Source organism: Myotis daubentonii, chromosome 14 (assembly GCF_963259705.1).
Source record: "Myotis daubentonii chromosome 14, mMyoDau2.1, whole genome shotgun sequence".
NCBI classification, from domain to species: domain Eukaryota; kingdom Metazoa; phylum Chordata; class Mammalia; order Chiroptera; family Vespertilionidae; genus Myotis; species Myotis daubentonii.
Genome location: NC_081853.1, coordinates 8,855,812 through 8,879,431, shown reverse-complemented (window position 1 = coordinate 8,879,431; position 23,620 = coordinate 8,855,812). Strand labels below are relative to the sequence as shown.

Below are 23,620 nucleotides of genomic sequence, written 5' to 3'. Positions count from 1 at the left end.
CGGGCTCCCCGCGCAGAGCACTGGGTACTGAGCACAGCAGGGCGGGACTTCAAAGGAGCGGCGCGGTCTCCGGGCGGCCAGCAGAGGGCGCGCGCGGCCTGCTCCCGGCCCCTGGACCCCTCTGGCCCAGGGAGCCCCGCCCCCCCCTCCAGGCCACTGGGGTTCCTATGGAGACATGGCCCTGAGCTGTTTCCATGTTTCTTCCTAAGGAGGCGGTGCAGAGAGCTGTTCTCTTGCTTTTCCCATCTGCCTCTGACCCCTTCCTCTCTCAAAAATGGCTTCGCAGAGGCACCTGAAATAGTTTCTTCTAGAGCAGTGGTTCTCAACCTTCCTAATGCCGCGACCCTTTAATACAGTTCCTCATGTTGTGGTGACCCCCAACCATAAAATTATTTTCGTTGCTACTTCGTAACTGTAATGTTGCTACTGTTATGAATCGTAATGTAAATATCCGATATGCAGGATGTGTTTAGGCGACCCCTGTGAAAGGGACATTCGACCCCCAAAGGGGTCGCGACCCACAGGTTGAGAACCGCGGACAGGCTCAGGGCGAACGCTTTCTCCTGAGCCATACCACCCAGTCCTTTGTCAAAAGCCTTAACACAAGGAGGGGCAGGCTGGGGGCCCCCATCAGCCCTGAGTGTAAATTCAGCTCTTTTTTAGGGCAATGAGACCCTGACACATTTTTTCAGCCCCTGGGGCTCTCGGCTTGTCTGTCTGCAAGTGGAGGTAATGGTACTGTTTTCTGGGGTCCGTGAGCGAGCTAAGCTGAGCTGCAGCGCTATGGGGGTGCTCGCTTCCCGGACAGGGGTTTCCAAGTCCAGGCTGCATGAGGCTCAGTAACTTCCTGGTTCCTGGTTCACAAATTAATGTTATCTGATCTAACCTGTGAATAAGAGGGATTAGAAGGTCACTCGTTATCTGGCAGCATAGCTGAAATCTTCAAATGTGCCCTGGGATCATTCTGTGACAGCCCCTAGGGTTGGTGGTGGTCAATCTGAGTGTCCCTGAGTGGCCATGCCAAGGCAAAGCCGCCCTTGTGGTGCTCAGACACTGGCTTCTGCCGGCTGGATTACCCGCCAGGCCACTTGTCTTCTGTCATCCCTGCCCCAGGACTGGTACACAGCCCCTCTCATACCCAGACCACACCGTTCCCGGGGACCCCTCTCATTTCTCCCTCTCCATCCTGCTTCCCAGGCACCGGCCTATCCCACCTGCACTGCAGAAGGTAGACTTGATCTGCTCAGCACCCCCACACCTGGTATCCAGGGTCTGAGCTGCCCCTCTGGGCAGGTGACACACCTGAATGGAACATGCCCTCCGGCTCTCTCCTCCTTTTCTGGTTCAGGGATTTGATTGGCAGCAAGTGTCCCAACTCTAAAGAGAGACCTCTGTCCTATCTCACCCTCATCAGGGGCATCCTTGTCCCGAGGCCTATCTTCAGGGTTGAAAGGGCAGGAGAATTTTAGCTACTCCCTCTGTTGCTGGTTTAAAAGAGAAACAGTAGTGAAGAGCCATGCACACACTAGATGACCCAGAGAGCTTTGCGAAGGATATGCCTCGGGGTTTGCTCTCTGCTCGGAGGAGAGTGAACGCAGCAGAAATCCTGCCTGGAAACAGGATCGGCCAGACAAGCAGGGCTGCCACTTGCACTCCGACACCTGGGATCAAACCCAGCCTCCATGGAGCACCTGCTGCGTGGGTCTGGACAGGCACCCAGCCTTTCTACACGCTGTGTCCCCCCTGTCAGCAGGGGGTATTCTCATAGGACGCTGTGGGGGTCCAATGCGACGCTGACTTATGAATGCTGAGCACGGGGCCTACAGCCTAGTAAACAATAGAGGCTACGAATGCCAGCATCAAAAAGTTAATGACAAGGTGGCACCCACTGGGTTATGATTTAAAATACATACATATTCTGGCATAGCTTCAGGTGAGGGCTCTTGGGGAACCGCCCCCCAAGATAAGTGAATCCCCAAGCGGCGGCGATGGATGAGGCAGGAGGAGCAGACTGCCAGAGCACCTCGCTTTGACTTCTGTGCACCCGCCAGGTCAGAGGGTAAACCGTCCTCGAGCAGCTCGCACAGCCCTGCTTTCCAGACCTTTCCCTAAAACCCATTCGAAAACTCACGGCGTTCATCTACCTCGCTGGTGCTCAATAAAGGGGAAGAATTCGTTAAGTATCCAATATGGTTCCAGGGATGGGCTGGGAAAAATACAAATCAGCCTCTCCCTGGCTTCCGGTTTGCTCACTTAGCAACTGCTTCACCGTCAGGATTTAGCAAACCAATCCGTTCATTTGTCTCTAAATCAGTAAAATAAATGAATGCGAATTCACTCCAGTTATTTCGCGTACAGAAAAGAGAGACCCCTGGGACAGCTGACAAAGGCAGGGCGGGCCAGTCTATTCGCTGTTAAAATGCAGCCCATACAGGGGGTGTTTGAAGTCCCCAACTGCTCTAAAGAAGCTGCACTTCAAACGTTTCCAGGCCTGGGTCAGGGAGAAAAGGCCCCTTTCACCATCATGTCCTCTGTTTATTTTCCTTCTCCCCTGAGAGCTTCCTTTTCACTCCTCTGAAACGTTTAGCAATGCATTCTACAGCTCAGGGCTGAGAAAACACTTCTTAAAAGACAATTCAGATGTTTTTGGACATCCCTGTGGCTGGTGAACATCTACCCTGGGATCCCAGAGGCATCCCCCAGCCCCCCGCCCAGGCCTTCCAAGGTGCACAGGCAGAGGGGAGAGTCCGGCCTCCTGGGAACCAAAGGAAACCTGGGGCCACGTTCCCCTGCCAATCACCTCGCTCTTGTTTGTCCTGCAAAGGCTGGTGGTGACGGCCAGGCTGATGTTGCAGGAGAGCTAAACCCTGTGGCACGGGAGAATGGGCAGGAGGCCTGCCGGGCAGCGGTGCTGCGAAGCGCCAATGCAGGGGGAGGTGGTATGTGTGCACTTCCGGTCCGAGCATGGCACATTTTACACGTCTGAGGTCTGCGACTGCTTCTCTACATCACGTAACAGTCAGGGTTTGTAATGGTGGAGAGGGGTGTGTTGGAGGCCTCTTGCACTGGCTGTGAGAGCTGATTGCCTCTCTTCCCAGCTCTCCATTTAGCGACATAATGTCCATGGCTTGAAATCAGTCGTGCAGGTGGGAGGGAGATATCTGTACCACGGAAATCGGCAAATGCTACAAAGCAGGGCTGTTTTTTTCTTTTTTGGAGAGCCAGCATTAAACATTTACCAGCATGTCACTGACTCTATCATACTCATTTTATTATCATTTGCTTAACCAAGCTGTTTGCTAGCCTGCATCTAACTTGTTTCTAAATGCTTACATTGTAAGAGGTGCATTTTGCTGAATGTGGAGGTTTGGCGTGTGGCTGTGATCGTTCCCTTAGGAAACACTCCCGGGAGTGGGATGCGACTAGATGAGAAGCTGTGAGCATTTGAGGGGCTCCTGGTGCAGGGACCAGAACAGCTGTGCTGACTACATCCCCTGAGCCAGGCCCGGGGACAGGCTCCCAGCACATACCTGCGGGCACTTGGCGGCGCTGTAGCAGTCCCCAGCGGTGGCAAAGGGCACGGGATGCCCTTCGCTGGTCCTCGCAAACTGTAAGTCAGTGGCTGTGGAGTTCAGAGAGGGGTTAAAGGCGGAAGGGAGGTGACAGCGGGAGAAAGAGGCAGGGAAGGGACCGATGTTAACAAGGAGAGAGAAGGGAATGAGAACAGTAAGGAAATAATAAGAGGGAGTGGGAGAGGGAAAAAAAACACACACAGTACGATTAGTGAGCAAATGCATCCAGACGGGCTCTGGCTTGTTCCTCGTTGGGGCTCTGAGAGCCTCTCCCTGGGGTTTATCAGCCCTGACGGTCTCCTCACAGCACGGAAGCCCCCCGAGGGGTCGAGATGACTGTATAAGTCATGTGAGAACTGCCTCGCTTAAACAGAGCGACAGGGGTGGTGAACCTGCTGTTCACCCGCCGAGGCCTTGGGACCAGGGAAGGAAGTCAGGAAGGCGTTCCCGGCGACTCATTCCTCGAGGCTCCCTCTGTCCTCCCGTGGCCCAGGCACTGTGTTACTGCCAAAATGTGGAGCAATGAGAACCCACATCTTGAAAATATTAATGGCAGTTTCTCAAGTTTGGGGCTAACTTGTAGGTTTTTTTTTTTAAAAAAGCCCATAAAACAATGGGCTCATGTTTTTAACTGTCTTGTAGCTCTTGTGACCTGTAAGGGGTCAGGGATCCTGCAAAAGTGGCCACTGGGGGAACTGGAGGTCAGGGCGGCTCGTTAACTTTCTGCCTTGTCTTTCTGGAATCTTCCTGCAGCTTACCACATTGTGGTGGGAGGGACATCTGAGTGACCCCTCACCCGGGTCCTGCAGGAAAGGGGCCCTGGCAGGAGCCCTGGCCTTAGCTTAGGGTGGGGGGGGGGTCTGAATGAGAAACTGCAGACCCTGCCGTTAGCCCTAATGGTCCAGCTAAAAGCAATTAGGAATATCTCGGTACCAATCAAGTGCAATCCACCTCAAGAGGAAAGAAGTGCAATACTATGGGTACCTTGTTAATGAGGAAAAATTAATTATTCATCGCTTCTTTTTCCTCTATTCAGGGGACCGTGTTTGGCTGTTTGAGTTCCATTAACCACTCCCATGATTAATGTCCCAAACAAAAATGCAGTGTTGGCCAGAGTATAAAATCAGCCCACGCGCAGGCCGGTTTTAAAAGGTAATTGTGTGGCTCCATTTATCTTGTGTGAATCAACAATCAGAAGAAGTTAGCTTTATGCCTGTGTGTGCGTACCCTGTGTGTGGGAGCCATGGCCACACAGGTCCCCAGGGCCTGCTCCCCCCTGCTTGACCTCAAGGCCTCCATCTGATGTCACTTTTGGGGGTGCTGCTGACTCCGCCACTGCAAAGGACCCCTTTAACATGCCTCCATCCCCTCCATCCATTCGTCATCACAGGTCTGAGGGCCCCGCTGTGCCAGGCACCTTCCCAGCGGGGACAGAGGGGAGCACCCCACCCTCAGGGGCTAGGACATGGATCTTGTCCCTCTGGGCATCCTGGGCACCTGGCCCAGCCGCCTGGCTTCCCGAGTGGGGGATGGATGGACACTCCCACACGACACCCCGAGCTCACTTATGATCTGCATGCTGGCCAGGTCTATCCGGATCTTCTGGAAGCTGGAGAAGCCGGCCGCCGTGTAGTCCTTCCGACACTGGCAGTCCTCGCGCCGGCTCCCGTTGTAGGGGCATTCGGTCGGGTTGTGCAGCCTGCAGGCCAGAGAGAAAGTTCTGGTGAGTGCGGGGGGGCATCCAGGAGCCTGCAGGACTGGGCTCCCGAGCCGAGCTCGCCTACCTGTGCCCGTACACCTCGGAGAAGTTCTCCGCGTCCCCGCGCACCAGGGTCAGGTACTCCTTGGGGTGGTCGGACTGCATCCCTGCACAGAAGATCTGAAAGGCAGACAGAAACCCCCCGGGGGGCGGCTCAGGAATGGGGTGCCAGGGGCCGGCCGCTCGCTCAGGATGCATTAGAAAGAGGACTGCCGCCTCACCTTCAGGAGCTTTCCCTGGACTGTCAGGAAATACTCCCCGTCTTCCCTGGCGCCGCTCAGATGCTGCACCTCCCTGCAGCTGTGGGGTAACTCGCCTGGAAAAGATGAGGCACAAAATGGCCTGAGACGCCCCCGGTGGGCGTGTCTCCTCAGGCTCTTCAGCCAAGGGGACAGTTTCTTTAAAATAAATCGCATTTATCTGAAGGGGCAGGCAAGCAAGTGAACAGGAAACCCTGTTCTCCAGCCCTAGCCGGTTTGGCTCAGTGGATAGAGCGTCGGCCTGCAGGCTGAACGGTCCCAGGTTTGATTCTGGTCAAGGGCACATGCCCAGGTTGTGGGCTCGATCCCTAGTCGGGGGCATGCAGGAGGCAGCCGATCAATGATCATGGATGTTTCCATTTCTCTCTCCCTCTCCTTCTGCTCTGATATCAATGAAAATATATTAAAAAAACAAAACAAAACACAAAAAACCCTGTTTTTCAGGCTCCAGAGAGGCGGCTTCTCTTGCCGACTTACAGTTGTAGATATTATGGCAGGTTTTCCTCTCTTCCGGCTTCAGCTCCACGGGGCAGAGGTGGCTGGGCTGGTCCTCGTTGGTCAAGCACTGCACGGATCGGTGCCGCACCCCGAGGCCACAGGACACGGAGCACTGCAAGGAGAGCAGGGTCAGCACCGTGCACACGCGTCACTGCAGACCCTCTGCCTCTGAAACACACAGCTGACATATCGAGCACATACTATGGTCTCGTCCCTGCGCTAAGTTTTACTTCTACACGTTTATGCATGCCCACGACCGACACAGTTCCATATGCATGTGTGCATATGATCCTATATAATAAAAGGCTAACATACAAATTGACCAAACGGTGGAATGACTGGTTGCTATGATACCCACTGACCACTAGGGAGCAGACACTCAATGCAGGAGCTGCCCTCTGGTGGTCAGCGCACTCCCACTGGAAGCACCACTCAGCCAGAAGCTGGGCTCATGGCTGGCGAGGGCTCCTGGACTGTGAGAGGGTGTAGGCCAGGCTGAGGGACACCCCTGATGCACGAATTTCGTGCACTGGGCCTCTAGTGTAGATACAATTTTACATTCTCACTTAGGTCTCACAGTGACCCTCAGGTAGTAATTCCATGACTCTGTCTGTACAGAGCAGAGATTAGGGCTCCCATGTTGAATTTGTTCCAGGTCCTGGGGGAGCCAGGATTCACATGCTGACCACTTCCATCCACTCCTAGACTTTTGCCCAATCACTGCGACCCTGAGCAATCAGGGTATGTCAGCCCAGGCGAGTTAACCCAGAACTGCAGGGAGCTGGGGGCTGTGGTGATTTCCCAGGGCAGCTCCAGTTTAAAATATTCTCCCTTGGCCCAGCCAGTGTGGCTCAGTGGTTGAGTGTCAACCTATGAACCAGGATCTCACAGTTCCAACCAGTCAGGGCACATGCCCGGGCTGCAGGCTCAATCCCCGGGGAGGGGTGTGTGTGTGTGTGTGTGTGTGTGTGTGTGTGTGGCCGATTAATGATTCTCTCTCATCACTGAGGTTTCTCTCTCCCTCTCTGAAGTCCATAAAAATATATTTTAAAAAATAAAATAAAAATTCTCCCTTATACTCCTTACAGGACAGGACTAGTTCCCGATGCAGGACTAGACCACACAGACTGCTCAGCCACAAAGCGACGTGATGAAGTTCTAGGTGCTTTTAAATTTTCTTTTTTTAAAAAATATATTTTTATTGATTTTTTACAGAGAGGAAGGGAGAGAGATAGAGAGTCAGAAACATCGATGAGAGAGAAACATTGATCAGCCGCCTCCTGCACATCCCCCACTGGGGATGTGCCCGCAACCCAGGTACATGCCCCTGACCGGAATCGAACCCGGGGACCCTTCAGTCCGCAGGCCGACGCTCTATCCGCTGAGCCAAACAGGTTTCGGCAAATTTTCAATTGTGGAAACTGTATGCAACTTAAAATGTGCCACTCTGACATAAGTGCTTTTTTGGTATTAACCCTTTCTCCTTCACAACCACCCATGTCGCAGGTGAGGCCACTGAGACCCGGAAGTTCTGCCCTTGCCCAAGGTCATTCGACTGGGCAGTGGCCTAAGCGCCCGGCAAGCCCACTGCAAGGTGCTCACGGCTGCTTCTCACCAGGTCTCTCCTAGAAGGAGAGTGACAGGACAGGGCAGGGCAGGCAGGCCGTGTGACGGTGGGGTTCTCCATCCCACACTGTGACTGGATAACGCAGCCATCTACTTACGCTGCCCCAGTTGCCCACTCTCCAGGTGGCGGAGACTGGGCACTCCCTCAGGTAGCAGGGGTGGATGCTGGGGGGCTGCGTGCCCGGGCAGTTGGCGGCAGTCTGGTGGCCGTACTCATAGTTCTCCTTCCCAGTGTAAATCTCGCTGCAGGACACCAGCCTTTGCTTGTAGCCCTTCCCGCAGGTCACCGAGCACTGAGGAGAGAGGGGTTGAGGGAGAGGCTGGGGCAGGGCTCCGTGCAGCAGCGTCCTGTGCTCTGCAGCCGTCCCCAGCACAAGGAGACCGGCACCTCCTGCATCTGTGCTCCCACTGCCCCACGGGGTGGCTGGGTGCCTCAAGCACCTTCTGTCGATTTCAAGGGGAGAGGGGCCGTGGTGTGGGGGAGCTCCAGCTGTCATTGGTTCATTTACAGCCTCCACAGCCCACACCCCGGCTTTCCCAAACCTACAGTGACCACATCAGAGACCTGACCGAGCGGGATGGAGAGAGCCCGAGCCCATCTGGGCTGAGTGTCAAGTCTGAGCGCTTAGCCAATGGGGGACCCTGGGACAGGCTTCCTTTCCTGCTCAATGTGGTTTGCTTCTCCATCTGACCTCCACCTAATTCCCTTCTCTCTTCTCTCTCCCTGGCTACATATTATTGACTAAAATGTTGCCTTTCTGCTTCTCTGTCTGTCTGTCTGTCATGCAGGCATTGGGCCCGTCTGCCGTCATTAGCACGCATTAAAAATACCCAGAGGCGCAGAAAAGGAGAAGAAACAAGTATCTTACTAGTGTCCCCCTCCGTGATGGGACAGCTAATTGGTTATTAATTTTATACGTGGTTCAACCTCCCCGGCGAAGTATTTCATGTATTATTTAAAAATAAATCTGAATGGCAGAGAATTTCGTTTTGATGACATTTTTAGTCGAAGTCATCAAGTAACTGGCCGTCCCTTGTGACGGTGTCACCTGAGTTCAGGTGGGGTGTGAGGACTGAGGCCACAGGCTCTCCGAGGGGGCCCGGGGGGAGCCAGGGACAGTCCAGCAGCGGCTGGTGTGCGCTGCCTCTCGGGCTGAGGGACCAAAGCGTCATCTTACGCCCTCTGAAAGCCACAGCCCTGCTCCCTCTGAAAGCCACAGCCCTGCTCCCTCTGAAAGCCACAGCCCTGCTCCCTCTGAAAGCCACTGCCCTGCTCCTTCCTCACTCCCTGCGCTGTGCTTTAAGCCACGTGGCTTTCCTCCCTGAACCGCCTCCAGGGAGAAGGCTGTCCTTGAAGACCTGCCAGAGGCAGGAGGGCACAGGCCCAGCCACGGGCACGCACAGCCCGGCACTCCTCCCCGCGGGCTCCGGGCTTGTTGCGCTGCCTACGGTTCTTCCTTCTTTGGCAGCCGCTGTTCAAATGCTGAAGACCCCGCTGACGCCAGCCCGGGAGTGTGAGGCCAGTCTGGGGAGTTTCACGTGTGGCGGATGGCTGAGGGCTGCCCTGTCCGAGCGGCGGGTTTAGCGTGTACCCAGCGCTTGCGTGCGGTGACCTCAGTGCACGCGAATCCGAACAGGGCTGAGTGTCTGCCAAGGCAAGTCCTGAGAATCACCCACAGAGCAGCCCGTGGCCACAGACGGGGGGGCACAGTGGCGGGCAGGCATCTGCTGACGGAACGGAGCCCAAATATGGTCAGGGTTTTCTCCGGAGGACTCTGCTTCTCTGAAGAGGATCTGGAAGCACACACCCTGCCTCTGGCTCCTGAATGCATTTCAGAGCAGAGCTCGGAGGGGGAGTAGGCTCATCCTGGGGCGGGGGGGGGGGGGAAGTCCTGCTTTTCTGACCTGGCCCTGGCACCCAAAGTTCAGGAGGCCGAGCGCAGAGAGGAGCCCAAGAGCCATGGAGGGAATTCTGGCCCGATCCTTTGGCATCCCCCCCTCCCAGGGCCCCTGCCCTGCGGCCCTGTGTGAAGTCCTGTCTCCAGCCCTCTAAACGTTGCTTGTACATTTGCAGATTTTTCACTCTATGACACATGTGAGAATTTGCAGACGTGTAGAAGACCTTTTTAAAAAAGGAAATCTTCTCCTCATGTTATCCTTTAGGGGTTAAGATTAGGTTCTAAAGCTATAGCAATAATGACTCAAGACTTAGAGACCACATTCTTCTAGCAGAATAACAACAACACACCACGGACTGGCTGAGGTGACAGGGAGTGGCCGTGCACAACAGCAGGTTTGGCAGCACCCCTGGCCTCTACCAGATGCCTGGGGCATTCCACTTCCCCAGTGGGACAAGCAACAGTGTCTCCAGACTCTGCCCCATGTCCCCTGGGAGGGAGGCAGAGTCGCTGGAGTAGGGAGGAGGATGGAGAGGCGGAGCTAGAAAAGACTTTAGGACCAACTTTCATAGAAACAATTCAACACACGCAGACCTGAAGAGCCCTGGCCGACAGTGAGCGTGTCTGCAGAACCCAGGCCCTTCCCTGTCACATCTGTAGATTCTTCAGGGCAAACAACAACTGGTTTTGATGCTATAGATCTGTCAGTGTTTGGAAATATCGTGAGGTTGGAAAATAGTAGAATCATGCTATTGTTACTGTTGTTGGATTAACGATAAAAAGTGTCCAGGTCGGCAGCGTCTGCCGGAGGAGATAGTGAAACACAGACCCTTGAGATTCCTTGGATATTATGGGAAATTATTTTGTTCCTGTGAGCAGAGCTGTAAAATGGGCAACCCACATCGGGCCCAGGAATGTGTTTGGTTTGCCCCACACAATGTTCCAAACAAATAATTTGAGTCCCCATTTTAAAATCAGGAGACTTCAGTCAAAACCCCTGGTTGTGTCCTCTCTTGAAAGATCAGGTTTGGACCCACATTTCTGCACAGCCTCCGCGAGTGGGAGAGAGCCATCCCATAACACACATGTGCTAGTGTGCCGCAGTCTCCACCTCTCCCTGCTGCGTCCCAGGCACTAAGGCACTTTCTTATACTTAACTCTCTTCCGCACGGACAGGCATCTTCTGAAGGTGCAGCCTCTGTTATAATGACTCCCTAATCATACCAGCAGGACATTGAAGTGAATCACAGAACCAAGACTTGAGGGGAGCTCCCCATCTCATGCACCTTCCCCAATATGCACATGGGGGCCCTGGCCCGGAAAGGCAGAGGGACTTGTCTGAGAACTGTGCTCAGGGGCATCCCTGCCCTCACCACCCTGTTTCCCTCAGGCCATTGCTGACCACTGAATCCCCAGGACGCACCTCTGACCACTCTCCTGTGATCCAGATGTACTCGCAGGGCTGCAAACTACAGCTTTCACGGTCCGCAGGCCGCTTGCTGGGGTCGCAGTGCCCGCCGTGCACCTCGCCGCCTTTGTCCTCATCCACACACAGCACCCTGCGGTACCTGGTGCCTTCGCCGCAGGTCCTGGTGCACTGCCGAAGACAAGCAAAGGGGGCTGGTGTGCAAGGGCATGGAACAGTGATGTCCTGTTATCATATATGTGATATGCTACCTACTGTGTATAGAAGGAGATCTGCTTGCTGCAATTGCTCGTTTCCCTGGCTAGCACCCCTTTGAGACTGAGACCCTGGGATGAGCAGGGGTTACCCACAGCAGCCGAAGTGTGGCTGCCCGCAGCAGGAATGGGATGGGGATAATGAATTTCAGGTCTGTGAAGACCTGACGGTCTGTTTACTTCGAATACCTACACTGCTCGAATATGGAATGCTCTTAAAACAGTGGCCAAATGGTTTTCAAACTATTATTTAGTCACTTCCCTGACTCAAGAGGTGACTGAATACTTCTTAAGTCAGGGAAGTCATTACCTGTCCACATGGCCCATTTCATCTAAAACCAGGACTAAATGGCTCTCTGTGGGTCCCAGCCTCTCGTCCTGGTGGCCCATTGCAGGCAGCAGGGAGGACAAGTTTCATTTCTCACGAGTGACCCCTCCAGGGCTCGAGGAGGGCTCTTCTGTGGCCCTACCGCCATTTCTTCTCCAGGTGACCTCATCTGGTCATTCAGCAAATATTCACCATGTTCCCAATCAGGGCCAGGCCCTGGGGCAGTTCTGGGTGACTGAGAGTGGACAGGGTGTGCAGCCCCTGCTCTCCCAGAGGAGCACGTGTATTTCAGTAGCAAAGCCAGGCGTGACAGGCTGAGGGAGCTGGGGAGTGAGTGAGCAGGTGCTATGATTTCCATTTTCAGACCAAGAAACGGGGACCTAGGAAGCCCATATAATTTACTCCAGGTCACACATCTCTCTGTGAGGTAGGAGGGACTGATCGCTGTATTCCCAGGAACCAAGCGAGGAAACAGAGCAGCTGGTATGTGTTGTCCTGGGATGACCTATCTCTATGCTGTCCATTTGAGTTTGGGAGCCAATTTCACTCAAAATTCTTTCCTGAGAAAAATGGACAGATACATGCAAAAGAAGAGAAACCAGACCACTTTCTTACACCAGAATAAACTCCCAGTGGACTAAAAACTTAAACCTAAGACCCCCAAACCATAAAACCCCAGCAGAAAACATAGGCACTAAAATCTCTGACATTTCTCTTAGCAATATGTTTTCTGATATATCTCCTTGGGCAAGGGAAACAAAAGAAAAAAATACACAAATGGGATTACAACAAACTAAGAAGTTTTTTCCCAGCAAAGGAAACCATCAACAAAATGAAAAGACCAATTACTAACTGGGAAGAGATATCTGCCAATGACACAACTGATAAAGGGTTAATCTTCAAAATTTATAAAGAATTTATACAACTCAACACCAAAAAAAAACCGAAAAAAAAACAACAACAACACACACACAAGCAATCCAATTAAAAAATGGGCAAAGGACAAGAATAGACACTTCTTCAAAGAGGACATACAGGTGGTTAATAGACATATGAAAAGATGCTCAATGTCACTAATCATCGGAGAAATGCAAATTAAAGCCACAATGAGATACCACCTCACACCTGTCAGAATGGCTACCATCAATAAATCCACAAACAACAACAGCTGGCAAGGATGTGGAGCAAAGGGAACCCTCATGCACTGTTGGTGGGGATTCAGATTGGTGCAGTCACTATAGAAAACAGTGTGGAGTTTCCTCAAAAAATTAAATATGGAACTGCCTTTTGACCCAGTGATCCCATTCCTGGAAATATATCCTAACAATCCTGAAACACCGATTCAAAAGGACATATGTACCCTTATGTTCATTGCAGTGTAATTTACAGTAGCCAAGATACGGAAGAAACCCAACTGCCTGTCAGCAGACGAGTGGATAAAAACATGGTGGTACATATATTCAATGGAATGTTACTTGGCCATAAAAAGAATGAAACCTCACCACTTGAGAGCATGAACAGACCTAGAGGGTATTATGCCTAGTGAAATGTCAGTCAGAAAAAGACAAATACCATATGATTCGACTTATATGTGGGGTCTAAAGAACAAAATAAACAAACAAAATAGAAACAGATTCACAGATGCAGAGAACAGACTGATGGTTGCCAGATGGGAGAAGAGTTGGGCGACTGGGCAAATAAGATGAAGGGATTAATAAGTACTAATTGGTACAAAACAGTCACGGAGATAGAAAGTCCAGCACAGGGAATACAGTCAACAATATTGTAATAACAATGTGTGGGGCCCGGTGGGTACTGGAAATATTGAGGGGAACATTTTGTGGAGTATCTGATGGTCTAACCACTATGCTGTACACCTGCAACTAATACAAAATAATATTGAATGTAAACTGTAATTGAAAAATGCAATTTAAAATAAAGAAATTCTTTTCTGATATGCTTCTTGTCTCTCTCCCTCTTTCTCTCTCCTTCTCTCCCCTGCCCCTCCCCCCCCCCGCCCCATCTCTCTGGTAAAATAAGCACAACATAGCCATCTTAAAGTGTACAATTCAATGTCATTAAGTTACCCATAATGTTGTGCAATAATTACCCTATCTATCCAAAACATTTTTATTGCCCCAAAAGGAAACCCTGAGCCTGAGTCACTCCTCCCCACCCTCACTCTCCTCCCCTACGGCAACCACCAGTCTGCTTTCTGGCTCTATGATTTGCCTATTCTGGGTATTTCATATAAATCTAATTATCCAGTATGTGTCCTTTGGTGACTGGCTTCTTTCATTTAGCATAATGTTTTCAAGGTTATTCCATGTTAAGCATGTATCCTGTTTATGGCTGAATCATAGTCCAATGCATGGATATACCATGTTTGGTTCAAATGTTGATGGATAAATAGGGGTAATTATTGCACAACATTGTGGGTAACTAGATGCTCTGGACATGCATGTACACCTGATTTCTATTCTTTTGGCTGCATTCCTGGGAGCAGAAATGCCGGGCCCCGTGTCTTCTGTGAGCTGCTTTGCTCTTCAAGATGCAGAAGGGATACATGGTGTGTTCTGATAACCCATTATCATTTGCAAACTTAACTCGAAATTTATTCCTGCTGCTTGGAAGAAAACCTCAATGTCTAGAATGTAAAGTTATTTGTAATTTTTCTGGGGCACAAATATGAATCAAAATTACTATGAGATGAGCACAGAGGAGCAAATCGCTTCCAACCAGTGCGGGGGCTGGTGGGCCCGGGGTCTGGCTCAGTCCTGGTTCGGTGGTTTTGGGGTTTACTGTGCCGCTGGGGGGTGCTGGGAATGACTGTGAAGTAATAATGTTTTTGTTTCTTCATTTAAGAAATGCCAAATATGTTAGGGAGCCACCGAATGTTACAAAACAAAACAAAAACGTGGTTAATCTGTGATGTGTAGGTATAGGCAGGAGAAATACTTAACTCCCCTCAGAAAAAGCAGTTCCCTAGAAATCGGGACTTGGTGGTCAGAGGATGAGGCTGAGCAGCGGCCTGCCCTGGGCCTCCCGGGCCCCATGCCTTCCCTAATCCGCAGGGCTTTCCTTGTGTCAATGAGTAACAGCTTAGAGCAGGGATTCTAAATCCCTTCTGCTAGGTAAGTGTTTCTCTCTTGGTTTTGAAGAATGTGTAACTGCCATCAAAGCTCGTTTGCCAATGGCGGAAAAGGGAGTTGGAAACCTTACCTTGTGTCGAGGTAAGAACTGTCTAAACCTGTAGAGAATATTAATGAGTTTCTTTGAGCCAAACTGACAATTGCCAAGAAGCAAAAGCTCAATGGATGGAGAAAATGCTCTGGAGAAGGGCCGTTCTGCAGCTTATTTCATTCATCAGAATCAGAGGGGGAGGCGTAAGAAGCGCCACATGAACCCACTCTGTAGATTAGGGGGGTGGCAGCAAGCAAGACGGGAAGTCTCGGGGATGGAGAAAAGGCAAAATGGAGAAACACATGCTTCTTTTACACGGTGGGTACAGGATAGGTCATAATTCATCCCAGCGCACAGAGAGTGGCTCTATGGTCTCCGCCTTGCAGGAACGAGGGTGAGCCCTGCGGGTCCTGGTCCAGGAGAGGAGATAAGCTGACATTCCAAGCTCTGTTATCTCAGATGCAGAAAGACAACGCAGCTCAGTTAACGTAAAGAGTGACCTTTGTCAGGGAGGCTACAGGCCTGGGACGTGACTACCGGCCATGCCTCGCTTTTGGTTCGGAAGTTTTATGTCAGACCACCCCCGTGCTTACTGTAGGTCTCTGAGTTTGTGAGGCCACCATGCGGCCCTCCCCTGAGCTGTCAGGTTTAGGGTGTGGCCCCCTTTTTGCCCATGATTGAGTATAACTTTTAGAAGAATGAAGGGGAGTAAGTGAGACGTGCGTGCTCTGGAAGGAGTCTGCAGACGCTCCGGAGTCACACCAGCTTGTCTGCTGGCGCCTGGACCCGAACCAGAGCTGAGGCGGGTGGTCAGAGCACCCCCAGCCCGTGCTTTTGGATCATCAGCCTTGGGTAACACCACTCCCCCTCTGACTTATGAACTCTTCTTTCTCCTGGAGAATGATCTAGAATGTCCTGCAAAACAGCTAGAAAGATCCAATAGCCTCATTTTAATTCCAAAAGCTTTCCTCAAATTTCATGACAGCTTTTAGGATAAAGTACGCCGAGTGCCTAAGTCACAGCACCAGCCGCCCGGACGCTCAGCCTCACTGATGCAGAGGGCGTGCCACAGTGGCGGGCTGCCCCGGGCCTGCCACCGCCCCCCAGGCCGCGTGCCTTTCACTGCACCGAAATAAACGGGGGAGCAACTTTCCAAATCTGAGGGCAAGACCTAGAATAAATGGTTAAAGTACGATTTTATTTAGCCAGGCAGGTTGGCCACGGGGAAAGGTCTAAGAGGGGTTATCTGACACATTGGGTAGAAACTGTCTTTCTTTAAAGATTGTAATCAAGCTGCTTTCCACTTGATCTCTCTATGGAGGACAGAGTCGGTCGCCCGCTCCCAGGGCCCCGCTATCCTTGTCAGATAGTGTGAGCACAGACCCTACCAGACGGCGTGGGCTCAGACCCCCGCCAGACAGTGTGGGCTCAGACCCCCGCCAGACAGTGTGAGCACAGACCCCCACCAGACAGTGTGAGCACAGACCACCACCAGACAGTGTGAGCTCAGACCCCCACCAGATGGCGTTGGCTCAGACGCCCACCAGACAGTGTGAGCACAGACCCCCACCAGACAGTGTGAGCACAGACCCCCGCCAGACAGTGTGGGCTCAGACCCCCACCAGACAGTGTGAGCACAGACCCCCACCAGACGGCTGGGCTCAGACCCCCACCAGACAGTGTGAGCACAGACCCCCGCCAGACAGTGTGGGCTCAGACCCCCACAAGACGGCATGGGCTCAGACGCCCACCAGACAGTGTGAGTACAGACCCCCGCCAGACGGCGTGGGCTCAGACCCCCACCAGACAGTGTGAGTACAGACCCCCGCCAGACAGTGTGGGCTCAGACCCCCAACAGACAGTGTGAGCACAGACCCCCGCCAGACGGCGTGGGCTCAGACACCACCAGACGGTGTGAGCTCAGACCCTCGCCAGACAGTGTGAGCACAGACCCCCACCAGACGGCATGGGCTCAGACCCCCACCAGACAGTGTGAGTACAGACCCCCGCCAGACGGCGTGGGCTCAGACACCACCAGACGGTGTGAGCTCAGACCCCCGCCAGACAGTGTGAGCACAGACCCCCGCCAGACGGCGTGGGCTCAGACACCACCAGACGGTGTGAGCTCAGACCCCCGCCAGACAGTGTGAGCACAGACCCTGCCCGACGGCTGGGCTCAGACCCCCACCAGACAGTGTGAGCACAGACCCCCACCAGACAATGTGGGCTCAGACCCCCACCAGACAGTGTGAGCACAGACCCCCACCAGACAGTGAGGGCTCAGACCCCCACCAGACAATGTGGGCTCAGACCCCCACCAGACAATGTGGGCTCAGACCCCCACCAGACAGTGTGAGCCAGGACAAACAGACAGCTTAGCAGCACGTGTTCTGTGTGCTGCATGGAGGCCTGTGTGCTATGGAGCAGTGCTGACCATCAGTTTATCTACATTCCTTTAAAGTGAAAAAAGAAAAAGCCGTCTTTAAAGGACCAAGAGGTTCTACTCTCAAAGCTCATGTTAAAGCCAGGAACGTGGACTTCAGACACGTTTACCCCAACATAGTGTATTTGCAGGGGAAAAGGCAGACACAAGTCTGTGGAGGCATTCATAGCTCTCAAGTCACTCATACTCTCAGGCAATATCGTCAATGGGCCCAATTCCGTCCTGGGCGCGGAGGTGCAGCCCTGACACCCTACCCCCGTCTGTCTCGGTTATGACACAGGTGGCTGCTTCCTGCCCGGGTCTCTGTCAGGACAACAGGCAAACTGGTGGCCCTGGCATTCACGTTTCGGGCACCTTATGTGGCTGTGTAAGCAGATGTGGGCTCACAACAGACTGTGAGGGGGAAGGAGCCATGAGGTCCTCTGCATCTGTGACCACGGCAGAGGACAGGGCGGGCTCTCACAGCTGGAGGGGTGCTGGGGGACGGCAGGCAGGAAGCAGGAGTGCAGGAGGCGGGGAGGGGCGGCCAGGGGAAGCTGGCCCTGGCCCAGGAAGGACTCCATGTGCCTGAGGCTGGAGGTGAATGACATCAAGGGGAAAGGGGGCTGGGTGACTAGAGCAGCTTGGGCTTGCTATAGCCTTCAGTCTGTGATAGGGACTCCCAAGGTGGGCAGAGGTCAGTCAGGAGGGGCTCGTCAACCTCCTACAAGGCTCTGGAGAAAACCCAAACCCTTGCCCTGGGCTTCAGGGCACATCATAAACCTGTCCCTCCTGCGCCCACCCTCATAGCGTCTGCCCCCCCCACCCCCTCTCCTGAGATGCTACACCTTTCTGTACAAAGGCCCTGTGCTCTGCCCTCCCTCTTCCTTCGAAGAGGAATCACCTCTGCTTGCCCTTCGCCCCCTGACCACCCTAGAGACGTAGGCCCGGCCTGTCATTCTCATTCTCTCTCTCTCTCTTTCTCTCTCTCTCTCTCCGCCTCATTTCTTTCCGGCCATCGCACTGTTAACAATTGAAAACTTCATGTAACATGTTTGCTTGTTTTCTCTCTGTCAACTCCACCACGGCATTTCCGTAATTTCTACTGCATCCCTAGTGCCTAGTGCCTGGCACTTTGCAGGTGCTTGATAAATATTTGTTGAATGAATAATAAAGAGCTAATATCCGGCCCTTGTACACACATGAAAACCTGATCACTCCCTATTGGAAACTTGATGAAATCTTTGTAACCACTGACCAAGGACCTGCTGCTCATTTCTAACTTTTCTGGTCTAAGGCAATAGATAAACTTGGGAATCACTCCACAGCTGATCTCAATCAAAGTTCTTAGACTCCAAGTCCCCGCCCTGGGCCAAACAGCTGGGGGATGGCAGCTTGCAAGGCCACACATACCCGAGCACAGAGCACAGCTTGTCCATGGCAATATGACAGGAAAACAAAACAGCTGTGCTTACAGGAACACAGGAATTTGCCTGCCTGTTCTAAAAGACATTCTAAAGATTTAAAGAAGAAAGGCCATCCATGAGCAGGCATTGTTCTATAATTCATTCCTTCCTTCCAACATCTTCTTGTCCCTCCATTCATTTTATTATTCAACAAGTGCCTTCAATGCTCTAGGTACTGTGCTAAATGCCGGGGAAAACCCTGGTGAGTAAACTCTCTGACCCCAGATAGCTGATAACATAGATAAGGAAAACAGGCCACACTTCAGAGAGCTAACTGCGGGAGCAGAGTGCTTTCAGGCTGCTGTGGGGAGGGCATCTGACTCAGTCCTGAGTGTGGAGGGGCGATCAGCACAGGCTTCTGAGAGGAAGTGACCTCTGTGTGAGGCTTGAAGGACAACAAGGGTGACTGAAGCGAGGGAAGGAGCAGGGCAGCCTCGCTGAGACCCTGAGTTACTAGGTAGGAAAGAGGGTAGTCCAGGCAAAGAAGAAAAAAGGGAGTTGGCAAGTCCTGGGAGGTTTATTCCTTAATGCTGGGAGATGTACAACCCATGTGCTCACAGTTCAAATTTGACTGAAAGTTCTCTGAAAGCTATAAGAAAAAATTGGTCAGATTATAATACTATTACTAACTAAATCCTTTGTGGTTGTAATTTTCAAAGGAATTGAAAAGTATTGTGTTCCTTTTTACAAATTCAAACAGCCTCCTGAGCATTGTAAGTCTAAAGCAGTGGTTCTCGCCAGCATCGGTTTGGGTCAGTCGATAGAGCGTCGGCCTGCGGACTGAAGGGTCCCAGGTTCGATTCCGGTCAAGGGCATGTACCTGGGTTGCGGGCACATCCCCAGTGGGACATGTGCAGGAGGCAGCTGATCGATGTTTCTCTCTCATCGATGTTTCTAGCTCTCTGTCTCTCTCCCTTCCGCTCTGTAAAAAATCAATAAAATATATTAAAAAAAAATAAAGCAGTGGTTCTCAACCTGTGGGTCGAAACCCCTTTGGGGATGGAATGACCGTTTCACAGGGGTCACCTAAGACCATCGTGCATATCAGATATTTACATTACGATTCATAACAGTAGCAACATTACAGTTATGAAGTAGCAACAAAAATAATTTTATGGTTGGGTCACAACATGAGGAACTGTATTTATTTATTTATTTTAAAATATATTTTATTGATTTTTTACATAGAGGAAGGGAGAGGGATAGAGAGTTAGAAACATCGATGAGAGAGAAACATCGATCAGCTGCTTCCTGCACACCCCCAACTGGGGATGTGCCCGCAACCATGGTACATGCCCTTGACTGGAATCGAACCTGGGACCTTTCAGTCCGCAGGCCGACACTCTATCCCCTGAGCCAAACCAGTTAGGGTGAGGAACTGTATTTAAAGGGCCAGAAGGTTGAGAACCACTGGTCTAAAGTGAGTAAAACTGATCACTGAGAGGCCAAATATCTACCCCAAAGCTGGCAGCACCATTAAAAGCCCAGCATGGCAATGTGGAGGCCACCAGCTGAAGAGAAGCAGCGTGTGGAAGGCCTAGATTGTGTGAGCCCCTCACTTAGTCCCACTTAATCCTCAGTAGGACCCTTCTACCACGTCCGCCTATAGTCTCCACTTAGCCAATAGGCTAACTGGAGCCTAGAGACTGACGTAGTTCCCCAGAGCCATGCATTGAATCCTCTTTTGTTTACAACATGGTGCATCGAGGGCATAAACAAAACGAGACACAGATGTCATTTTTCCTGTTCTCCTATTACTTTGCCCCAGATCTGAAGGTCCAGGCTCTCCCCTATGGTATCCTGAAGGCACACTGACGCTCTTCCTCCCCACACAGCCAACAGGCCTCGCAATAAACAAAGCGGCCCATTGAGGTGCTCCAACAACATCAAGACTCCCCAGTCACTCTATCACAGGCGTGGGTCTGATCATCAACCAACTGACCCAAGAATTTCATTTTTGGGAGCAGGTGGAGGTGGTCTCCCAGTAAAGGGAATTCTACGTTGATGCCAATGGGGCAGTAAGAGGCTGGGCAAGCCCGTGAGAGGGAAATGAAATGATTCACATGGTACATGGAAGGCAGTGGAATATAAAGATTCGGAGCATACGCTCCAGAGGCCAGGCGCTGGGCCTCAAACCCCAGCCTTACTGCTTGGGAAATGCACGAACTTGGATGAATCAACCCATCTAGGCCTCAGGTTTCCTCACCTTTAAGTGATGATGAAAAGTTAATGACTACATTAGAGTATGGAAAAAGTTAAATGAAGTTTTGCACACAGTGCTTGGTCCAGAGCTTAATAAACAATAAGATGCATGATCTTTTAAAGCATCACCAGTCTTAGGGCCTCTGCTCTACACAACTTGAGGGCATGCCCCTGACCTTGCAGCCTATGGGAACAGCACCCCCAGAGTGTGCAGTGCGCATGTGTGGCTGTATAAAACATGATGATGATGCTATTGCAAACATGCAGGACTTGTGCTTCTCAAGGTGGATGCCTGGATTACTTCTCAAAAAGAGGAGGGTGCCACTTGCTATGTGTCTTGCATGAAATGCATCTTACCAACAAATAGGCGAGTTTTAATAGTGCACAATGGGGAAGCAAAAGGGGAACATGCACATGCAAAAAGCTAGCAAGAGCTCTGAGCTGGTTGCCAGGGGCTGCTAATGCGAAGAAAACTCCTGTAAGGGGAGGTGGGGGAACCCAGCACGTCCCGTTCTGTGGACCTTGAGGCTGCGCCTTAGCATGCTCACTGGCATCAAATCAAGGTGCCACTCAATGAGGGGAGCAAAGCCAAGGCACATGCCGGCCCCAAGTAGGTATCAGGTAAAATGTAGCAGCGAGGGGGTGAGCGAGGAGGTGAGAAGAGTCCACAGGAAAGAGATGATTGCAAACAGTGGAACCCTCAGGAGGGCGAGTGAGAGAGGACAGGGCTGGAAGGCTCAATCCTCAGCCATGTTAACACCGCAGTTCTGAAAAAAACAACCCCATTTAAAATTGCATCCAAAAGAATAAAACAACTAATAATAAATTTATTCAAGGAGGTGAAAGATCAGTATGCTGAAAACGGTAAGACTCTGAAGAAAACACGAATAAATGAAAAGATATTCTGTGCTCATGGGCTGGAAGAATTAATACTATTAAAATGTCTACACTACCCAAAGCAATCTACAGATTCCATGTGATCTTATAAAAATTACGAAGGCATGTTTCACAAAAATAAAAAGAAATCATAAAATTTGTATGGAAATTGAACCACGAAAGACCCCCTGATTGCCAAAACAATCTTGAGAAAGAAGAACAAAGCTGAAGGCATCATACTTCCTGATTCCAACCATATTACAAACCTATAGTAATCAAAACAGTAGGGCATTGGCATAAAAAAAGGCACAGATCAATGGAATAGAATAGAGAACCCAGAAATATATATATAATCAGTTAATTTAGACAAAGGAGCCAAACCTATACAAAAGGGAAAGAACAGTCTGTGCAATAATGGTGCTGGGAAACCGGATAGCTACATGCAAAAGAATGAAACTGGACTCCTATCTTATCCCTTACACAAAAATCAATTAAAATGGATTAAAGACTTAAACATAACACCTGAAATCATAAAACTCCCAGGAGAAAACACAATGAGTCAGTTTCTTGGCATTAGTCTTGGCAATGATTTTTTGGATTGACACCAAAACCAAAGGCAACAAAAGCAAAACTAAATAAGTAGGACTATATTAAACTGAAAATGAGCAAAGGACCTGAATAGACATTTCTCAAAAGAAGACAAACAAATGGCCAACAGACATATGAAAAGGTGGTCGACATCACTAAGCATCAGGGAAATGTAAATCAAAACCACAATGAGATGTCACCTCACACCTGTTAGCATGGCTATCATCAATAAGACAAGAAATAACAAGTGTTGGCAGGGATGTGGAGAAAAGGGAACCCTCATGCGTGAATTGGTGTAGCCACTAAGGAAAACAGTATGGAGGTTCCCCAACAAATTAAAAACAGAGCCATCACCTGACCCAGCAATTCCACTTCTGGGTATTTATCCTAAGGAAATAAAATCACCAACTCAGAAAAATATATGCACCCCCATGTCCATTGCATTATTTATAATAGCCAAGAAATCACCTAAGTGTCCATTAACAGATTAATGGATAAAGAATATATATATATATATATATATATATATATATATATATATATATATCACACATACACACACACACACACACATACATACACACACACACAATGGAATATATAATTCGGCCATGAAAAGGAAGGAAATCCTACCATCTGTGACAACATGGATGAACCTTGAGGGCATTAGAGTGATATAAATCAGACAGAGAAAGACAAATACCGTATGACCGCACTTATATGTGGAATCTTTAAAAAAACCCAAACATGAATATAGAGAATAGATAGGTGATTGGCAGAGGTGGTGGGGTGGGGGGTTGGCGGGGGAATGGGTGAATGAGTGAAGCTGGTTGAAAGGTACAAACTCGAGCCCTGCTGGGGAGCTCAGTTGGTTAGAGTGTCATCCTAAAATGCTAAGGCTGTGGGTTTGATCCCTGGTCAACCAATGAATGCATTAATAAGTGGAACAAGAAATCAACGTTTGCCTCTCTATCTCTTTAAAAATCAATCACAAAAAAAGGTAACTAAGTCCTGGGTATGTAATGTACAGCTTGGTAACTATAGTTAAAATATCTTATCACATATTTAAAATTTGCTAAGAGAGTCTTAAAACTTCTGATCACAAGAAAAATAATGTATAAGTATGTGAGGTGATGACATTAACTATAATATAGCTATTTTTAATAACTAAACTTACTGTTGTAATTATACTGTAATATACACATATATCAAATCATTATGTTTTCACTGAAAATGAATACAATATTATATGCCAAATATAT

General features: G+C 50.5%; 1 protein-coding gene across 1 annotated transcript in view; it reads right to left on the bottom strand.

Moving 5' to 3' along the window:
• The window catches only part of ADAMTS9 (ADAM metallopeptidase with thrombospondin type 1 motif 9), a 166,388-nt gene that overhangs the window by 10,948 nt on the left and 131,820 nt on the right, over positions 1-23,620 (bottom strand). Inside the window, exons 31-37 of the mRNA XM_059663055.1 lie at positions 11,037-11,210; positions 7,814-8,008; positions 6,069-6,201; positions 5,553-5,647; positions 5,357-5,451; positions 5,138-5,271; positions 3,531-3,622 (exon numbers count right to left, since the gene is read on the bottom strand). Of these exons, the coding sequence (XP_059519038.1) occupies positions 3,531-3,622; positions 5,138-5,271; positions 5,357-5,451; positions 5,553-5,647; positions 6,069-6,201; positions 7,814-8,008; positions 11,037-11,210 (918 nt within the window). The remainder of the gene's footprint in view (positions 1-3,530; positions 3,623-5,137; positions 5,272-5,356; positions 5,452-5,552; positions 5,648-6,068; positions 6,202-7,813; positions 8,009-11,036; positions 11,211-23,620) is intronic.